The sequence below is a fragment of the Lampris incognitus genome, chromosome 5, assembly GCF_029633865.1.
Source record: "Lampris incognitus isolate fLamInc1 chromosome 5, fLamInc1.hap2, whole genome shotgun sequence".
Lineage (NCBI taxonomy): Eukaryota > Metazoa > Chordata > Actinopteri > Lampriformes > Lampridae > Lampris > Lampris incognitus.
This window is the reverse complement of record NC_079215.1, coordinates 2,488,906-2,497,090: the sequence shown is the minus strand read 5'-3', so window position 1 is coordinate 2,497,090 and position 8,185 is coordinate 2,488,906. Positions and strand designations below refer to the sequence as shown.

General features: G+C 47.1%; 1 protein-coding gene across 1 annotated transcript; it reads left to right on the top strand.

Annotated features, from left to right (window-relative positions):
* Positions 1-238: 238 nt before the first annotated feature.
* On the top strand, positions 239-1,869 carry LOC130112636 (elastin-like). The gene is made up of 4 exons (XM_056280086.1): positions 239-261; positions 346-401; positions 483-1,010; positions 1,253-1,869. Exons 1-4 carry the CDS (start codon positions 239-241, stop codon positions 1,756-1,758), a joined length of 1,113 nt encoding a protein of 370 aa, XP_056136061.1. The 3' UTR covers positions 1,759-1,869.
* The last annotated feature ends 6,316 nt before the right edge of the window (positions 1,870-8,185 follow it).

The window sequence follows — 8,185 nt, the reverse complement described above, 5'->3', positions numbered from 1 at the left end:
TATCTATATCTAAAGAATATACTGCCTATCTATATCTAAACAATATACTGCCTATCTATATCTAAAGAATATACTGGGTGCTGGTTTTTCAGCACTTTGGATCGTCTTGTGTTGATTGTAATTTAGCTCCCGTGTTAAACATTAACTGGCAATGTTTCTCATTGGTCAGGGCTGGTCTTTTGCAGCATTCATAAGTTTTTCCACAAGTGACTCTCTTCATTGCTCCGAAGTTGTCAAGATGGCATCTTGGGCTCTTTCAGGGTAAGTGGGAAAACACTTCTGCCGTAAGGACGTAGTTGTTTTTGTTATAATTGATTGTGTATAGTTATCCCGTTCTTATTTTAGGTGTCTCCTCTTGGCCGTACTGCTTTGGGATGTCCACTGCATACCTGTGACAAAAGGTAAAATATCTCTTTTGTTTCTATATTTCATCTACAAAACAGATGTCTTGATATAAATGTTCTCTCATATCTCTTGAGCAGTGCCCCAGGGCCCTCCCTATGGTGGTGTAGTGCATGGTGCAGGCCAAGGATATCCTGGCTCTGGCCTTGCTACTGCTGGTGCAGGCGGCGGCTACGGTGCAGCTGGCGGCTACGGTGCAGCCGGCGGCTTTGCTTCAGGCGGCCTCCCTTCAGGCGCCGGCGCTGCAGGCGGCTTCGGTTCAGCCGGCCTCTCTTCAGGCGCCGGTGTTGCAGCCGGCTTTGGCTCAACCGGCCTCCCTTCAGGCGCCGGCGTTGCAGGCGGCTTCGGCTCAGCCGGCCTCCCTTCAGGCGGTGGCGGCACCGGTGGCCTGGCTGGCAGCGGCGCTGCTTCAGGTGGACTCGCTTCGGGCGGCTTCTCTTCAGGTGCTCTTCCTTCAAGCAGCTACGGTCCAGGTCAGCTCCCTTCAAGAGCAGGCTTTGGTGGTAGTGGTGCGCTGCCGGCTCCCGCTCCTGGATCACCGGCTGCTGCTGTTGGGTTGTCGACTTATGGTGGTGCCAGCCCTGCTGTTCTCAGCGCAGCCCAACCAGGTAACACTACCAAAATTATCCAGACCTTAACTGCTTGGTTCTCTGCGTATGCAATGGTAACATGGAATTTGAATCGGGAATAAACTTAAATGAGTTGACAGATGTCAACTTCAATATTGCTGCTGTTCTGAAGATTTAACTTGGTGTTCTGGTTCAATTCCAAAGCAGCTTTGCTCTGGCAGAAAGGGAGCATGTGTATATTGGTGCTAAACAACCATGCTAATGCATTGTTATCTTCCTAGACATAACCTGGGCTGTGGAGCCTAGTAGTATGGATGCTGGCACTGCTGCCCATCCTGGTGGTGCTGGACATGGGATCCCCCCGGGGCCTGTTGCAGATTTTGTGCCAGGTGAAATGGCCCACTATGAGCGTGCTTATGAACATGGACACAGAGACAGTGAGACTCAAGATCAGGGCTATTTGGCACAAGGTGCTGGCGCAGGGGTGTCTGGACAAGGGGCCGGTGCTGGTGTAATGTTACCCCATGGTTACATACCACCAGGTATTCATTGGGGCCAGTATCCCTATGACTACCAGTTCCTGACAGGTAACTACCCTCCAGGCACTGTCACCCACTACAGTGACACCTATGAGCAAGGAAAAGACCGCTTGGATGAAGGTCACTACATCGACTACCATTATCCAGTGGCAGAAGCCCCTTCTGACCAGAAGGTCAAGGACCCTCCTCCACAATTTCAAACCCCTCGGCAGTCCTTCAAAAAACCGTTTCCACACAGAGTCCGCTAAGCTATGGCCAGGGCATGTTGGGTGATGTTGCCCAGATTAGTGGCTTCTAGGTGTCACTTACCTCCATGGCATCATGTTCATTGCTTCTAATTCAATAAAAGTCCTTCCTGACTTGTGAGTTTGTCTTGAATACAATGAGATATTTGAAATGTTCACTTCAGTATTAGCTCTAACACTCCTTTTTGAAATTTGACTCTAATGACCAGCATGTGTAGCCAAATGCACCTAATGTTTTTGGTTGACTTAAAATGGCAGCTTGGCTGTGCTAATTCTTTGTAACAAGCCAGCAGTGAGCTGTGGTGCTCAAACGTGACTTTACCGTTAAACTGTTCTAGCCGTCCCACAAAGCAAATGGTAGGCCAATTCTTACTTTCTATTAAACATAGTGAGGCCTGCAAATGACAGTTTTTTTGGGGTAAATATATTGAAATTGAATTTAAAGGGGGAAAAAACTGCCTTTGGCAAATCTGTAGCATAGTCCAAACACACTTGCAATCTCCAATCATGCAGAACCGGAAGTGTTCATGGAAGCCGGAGGCTAGGGCTGTCTCTGAATACTACATACTAATGCAGTATACTTGCTTGAAGCAAAGGTGCATTAACTTCCAAGTTAAAGGCTTTCTTATCATTACATTACAGCCATTTAGCCGATGCTTTTATCCAAGGCGACTTACAATAAGTGCATTTAACATAGGAAACGGGAGAACTACTAGTCAACAGAGGTCATAAGTGCATCCTCTCTCTAAACAAGCATCTATCAGATGTTAACTTCAAATTAAAGCATGGGAGGGAAGAACTTCCCCCCACATCGAGTTAATGGCTAAAAGTGGAACCTCTCCAGACAGGGAATCCATGTACTTGGGGCAGTGTGATGGGAATAATACACTGAACAAAACAGCTGTGCAACTGCTGAAAATGGAAGTACATCTATTAAAGACTGCTTTTCCAGCTGACTTTTATGAAAGCGGCAACACACTAGGCTGTTAATAAGGTAGATTTCAAAAGCTTGAAATTGACTGACTGGCCGACAGTGTTCCTCGATGGTGGTAGGTGTATAATCACAATTCTGCTTGGGTGAAACAGAAATATTGAACAAATGTTGACATCATCAGTGGTCTCTGGTCTTAAGGTGGGCTAAAGCCACCAAATGATCAGGTAGCCCAAACAATTTCATGTTACCTTCAGCCAAAGAAGGTTGAATCAGTTCATCTGGATGCAGCGTTTGTTGACTGAACTGAGTGTCACTGAATTGAGTGACGAAACGGATCTGTCAATCAAGGTTGTGTCCAGATGAACTGATTCAACCTTCTTTGGTTTTCTTACCTGGGTTATTGAGCATGCATCCAGATGTTACTTCCAGCCATTCTTCAACACAAAAGTTCCTTGGCTAGTTATTTTCCCTGGGTCCTCCAGACTCCTTTTCCGTGGACTCTCTGGCCTTCCTTGTGGCAAGTAATCTGATATTGTATAATAGGCCTACCTTGGTGCTTATACCAGTTTACCTGAAGGACCGATCACTGCTACCTTGTTTGGGCCCTCAACCCGGCTTGCAGCCTACAGCACAGCCTTCATGTTTGAATTCAATTTTTACTTTTATAATTTAAGAAATTAAGATGCATTAAATTCAACTGCAGTACTTAACTGCTAATTAACCTTTCCTTAGGAGAGCATGAAGCCTTCGGTATTTTTTTTTTTAATTTTTACACCAAGAATGGGAAGACTCATGGATCCTAGATGCAGGTCAGGAGTAAAAGGCCAGGATTAGAGTTTGCCATCTAGTATCTCCTGATGTGCACATTCACAGGGCATAAAAGAGGTCATGCCAGAGTGTCCAAGACAAGTTCACAAGTCAGGGCATAAGGGCCTGTATTGAATATGTGATGTCATGGAGGTAAGTGACATATAGTAGCCACCAATCTGGACAACATCATCATGCTATCATACCCTGGACACCTGTGTATTGTAACTGTCTGGGCTGCCGAAAGCTCTGAGATTTGTGCATAACCGGGATGGATCCAGATCTGCTGTTCTGCACTGAGGCCAGTTGGAAGAGCATCTCAGATGTAGTGTTTGTAATGCCAATGGTCTTTTTTCCACATTCAAAGCTGCAGTTGTAGTGGATTACAGTGCCAGGAGGGTACTGGCCAGTCAGGAACGTGTAGTCACAGGGATACTGATAAAGCATGGTCCAAGTTGCCTGCTTTATTGACAAATGATACGCATAGCTTTTATTGCCATAAAGCAGCTGGGACAGTCATTTCGTCCACATTTGTCACTGATTGCAAAAACATTGCTCTGAAGGTTTTCTGCAAAACATCCATTTTAACTGCTATTCTGCAGATCACAGTTTACAAATTAACCACCGTGTCACTGATAAGATTAGGTCGAAGCATCCTGACATCCCATGTGAAAGATACACAGTGATTATTTACTCTACTAATATTACCATAGCGCCGTGTGTAGTAAAATGGCATTATACATAAAATGACTGAGACAATGAAAATCCAACTATTGAAGGAATAGTCTAAATGTATAGATTACAGAATGTCTGCTCTGAGTGAACTGATGACACATGGAATAAAAATGGATAAATAAAACTCGGGTATACATTTTAATACTTGGATCTTATGATTCTATATGGACATCAAATAAATGATTAACTGATCGAGCACTCGATCAAACTTCTCCTTCAAAAGAAGCATATAAAATCCCTACATCTAAAGTAGAAAAGGTAGAAGGGCTGAACAGAACACATGTCAAAAAATGGCCAGGGATCCCACTTTGTCTCGGTTGCATGGGGAAGGGATTTTGGGGAAAACCTATGTCAAGCTTTTCTGCAAAGTTCATATGTGAAAAAGTAGGATCACAGATGATGTTGACTCAGTCTAAAGTATGTAACAGTTAGGACTGCAGCATCAACTATATAAACTGGAAATTGTACCTAAGAAAATGACAGTACTACTACTGCTACTACTACTACTACTACTACTACTATTTTCGGCTGCTCTCGCTAGGGGGCGCCACAGCGGATCATCCGTTTCCATCTCTTCCTGTCTTCTGCATCTTCCTCTGTCACACCAGCCACCTGCATGTCCTCCCTCACCACATCCATAACCCTCCTCTTTGGCCTTCCTCTTCTCCTCTTCCCTGGCAGCTCCATATTCAGCATCCTTCTCCCAGTATACCCAGCATCTCTCCTCCACACATGTCCAAACCATCTCCATCTTGTCTCTCTTGCTTTGTCCACCTAAGAAAATGACACAACATTTCTAAAAGTATGTGGCCACCAGAACATCACGTCCATATGTGTGTCTTGAAGTTCTCATTCCAAAACTGTGCGTTGATGTGGAGCTGGTCCCCTCTTTGCTGCTATAACAGCCTCCTCTCTTCTGGGAAGGCTTGCCACTAGATTTTGGATCATGGCTGTGGGGATTCAACCCCATTCAGCCACAGGAGCTTCAGTGGGGTCAGGCACTGAAGTTTGGGAGAAGGCCTGGTTCGCAGTCGGCGTTCCAATTCATCCCAAAGGTGTTGGATGGGATTGAGGTCAGGGCTTTGTGCAGGCCAGTCAAGTTCTTCAACACCAAACTCAGCAAACAATGTCTTTATGGACCTCACTTTGTGCATGGGGACATTGTCATGCTGAAACAGGAAAGGACCGTCCCCAAGCTGTTGCCACAAAGTTGGAAGCACACAACTCTCTAAAATGTCATTGTATGCTATAACATTAATTTCCCGTCACTGGAACTAAGGGGCCAAACCCAAACCATGAAAAACAGCCCCAGACCGTTATTTCTCCTCTACCAAGCTTTACAGTTGGCACTATGCACTCAGGCGGGTAGCGCTCCCCTGGCATCCGCCAAACCCCCGTCAGACAGCCAGATAGGGAAGTGTGATTCATCACTCCAGCTACAATCACCGTTTCATATGGCAGATGCTTTTATCCAGAGCGACGCACATCTGAGAGTTAATACAACACAAGCAAGGATCTAGTCAGGAGGCGACAGTGGAAGTAAGTGTAAAAAAAACTAGGTTCAAGTCCGATAGGACATAGGCGTCAACAGGCAGTGCCCAAAGGCAAAGGTGCATAGAAGCTATTTTAAAAAAATACCATCAGGTGTGGAGGTGTTGGGGAAAGAGCTGGGTCTTTAGCTTCTTCTTAAAGAAGGAGAGGGACTCAGGGGATCGAATGGAGTTTGGTAACTCGTTCCACCACCGGGCAACTACAGAAGAGGAGAGTCTGGCTAGTGACTTGGGGCCCCGTTGTGGCAGAAGTGCCAGGCGCCTTTCATTGGCAGAGCGTAGTGAAGTGGACTGAGTGTAGACCTGAATGAGGGCGTTCAGGTAGGCGGGAGCGAACATCAAGGTTTTGAATTTGATGCAGGCAGCAACTGGGAGCCAGTGGAGGGATATGAACAGTGGAGGGATACGAACAGTGGAGGGATACGAACAGCGGAGGGATACGAACAGCGGAGGGATACGAACAGTGGAGGGATACGAACAGAGGAGGGATATGAACAGTGGAGGGATACGAACAGCGGAGGGATATGAACAGTGGAGGGATACGAACAGCGGAGGGATATGAACAGCGGAGGGATACGAACAGAGGAGGGATACGAACAGAGGAGGGATACGAACAGTGGAGGGATACGAACAGAGGAGGGATACGAACAGCGGAGGGATACGAACAGAGGAGGGATACGAACAGCGGAGGGATACGAACAGTGGAGGGATACGAACAGCGGAGGGATACGAACAGTGGAGGGATACGAACAGAGGAGGGATACGAACAGAGGAGGGATACGAACAGCGGAGGGATACGAACAGTGGAGGGATACGAACAGTGGAGGGATACGAACAGAGGAGGGATACGAACAGCGGAGGGATACGAACAGTGGAGGGATACGAACAGTGGAGGGATACGAACAGAGGAGGGATACGAACAGCGGAGGGATACGAACAGCGGAGGGATACGAACAGCGGAGGGATACGAACAGCGGAGGGATACGAACAGCGGAGGGATATGAACAGTGGAGTGACATGTGCTGTGTTGGGTTGGTTGAAGACCAGACGCCTGCTGTGTTCTGGATCATTTGCAGAGGTTTGAAAGTGCATGCAGGGAGACCTGCCAGTAAGGAGTTGCAGTAGCCATTGCCTGATATAACAAGAACCTGTACCAGGAGTTGTGCTTCGTGCTCAGACAGGTGGGGTCTAATTTTCCTGATGTTGTACAGGGCAAATCAGCACAACCGAGCAATCGAGCCCATGTGAACTTTAAAGGCTAGTTGGTCATCAGTCATGACACCCAGGTTTTGGGCAGACTTTGTGGGCATGAGTTGGGTTGATCCGAGCTGGATAGTGATCTGTTGTTGTAAGGAGGGACTGGCTGGGATGACAAGGAGCTCAGTCTTAGATAGCTTAAGCTGAAGGCGGCGTTCTTTCATCCATGCAAAGATATCAGCAAGGCATGAGGATATTCGTGCCAAGACTGTGAGGTCACTCCAGAAAATGTGTTTCCACTGCTCCAGAGTCGAATGGCGGTGTGCTTCACACCACTCCAGCCAACGCTTGGCATTACACATGGTGATTTTCGGCTTGTGTGCGGCTGTTTGTTCATGGAAACCCATTTCACGAAGCTCCCGATGAATAGTTCTTGTGCTGACGTTGCTTCCAGGGGCGGTTTGGAACTTGGCAGTGAGGGTTGCAACTGAAGACAGAGGATTTGTCCGCACTTCGCGTCAGCACTTTGGGGTCCTGTTCTGTAGTCTTGTGTGGTCTACCACTACTACCACTGAGCTGTTATTGCTCCGAGATCCATCCATTATCCATCCATTGTCCAAGCCGCTTATCCCAATTCAGGTCGCGGGATGCTGGAGCCTATCCCAGCAGTCACTGGGCAGCAGGCGGGGAGACACCTTGGACAGGCTGCCAGGCCATCACAGGAACTCTGAGATGTTTCCACTTAGCAATAGCACCACCTGCTGTTGAACGGGGCAGATCTAGCAGGACAGAAATGTGATAAACTGGCTTGTTGGAGAGGTGGCATCCTATGACAGAGCCCCGTTGAAAGTCACGGAGCTCCTTAGTTCAAGCCATCCTACTGCCAGTGTTCATCTATGGAGATTGTATGGCTACAGGCTTGATTTTATGCATCTACCAGCAATGGATGTGGCTGAAAACCCCTTAGTAGAAGGGGTGTCCACATACATTTGGCCAGTGGTGGGCTGTCAGGTCAAACAGGGCCTTCCGTTGCTGTAAAGCCCCTTGAGGCACATTTGTAATGTGTGATACTGGGCTGCACAAACAAAATGGACTTGACTTGACTTGACTTCTCTGCTGGCCCTGTCAAAATCAAAATCAGAATGTGTTGTTCATCGTTAGATTGAAGTGTGCTTGAAACGGGTCTGAATTCAATTACGTGTTTCCT

What these genes read in the sequence shown, in the direction of transcription:
- LOC130112636 (XM_056280086.1), top strand. Translation starts at nt 239, where the DNA reads ATGGCATCTTGGGCTCTTTCAGG. An exon ending in GCATCTTGGGCTCTTTCAGG is followed by an intron (nt 262 to 345) that starts GTAAGTGGGAAA and finishes TTCTTATTTTAG; the next exon opens with GTGTCTCCTCTTGGCCGTAC. An exon ending in CTGCATACCTGTGACAAAAG is followed by an intron (nt 402 to 482) that starts GTAAAATATCTC and finishes TCTCTTGAGCAG; the next exon opens with TGCCCCAGGGCCCTCCCTAT.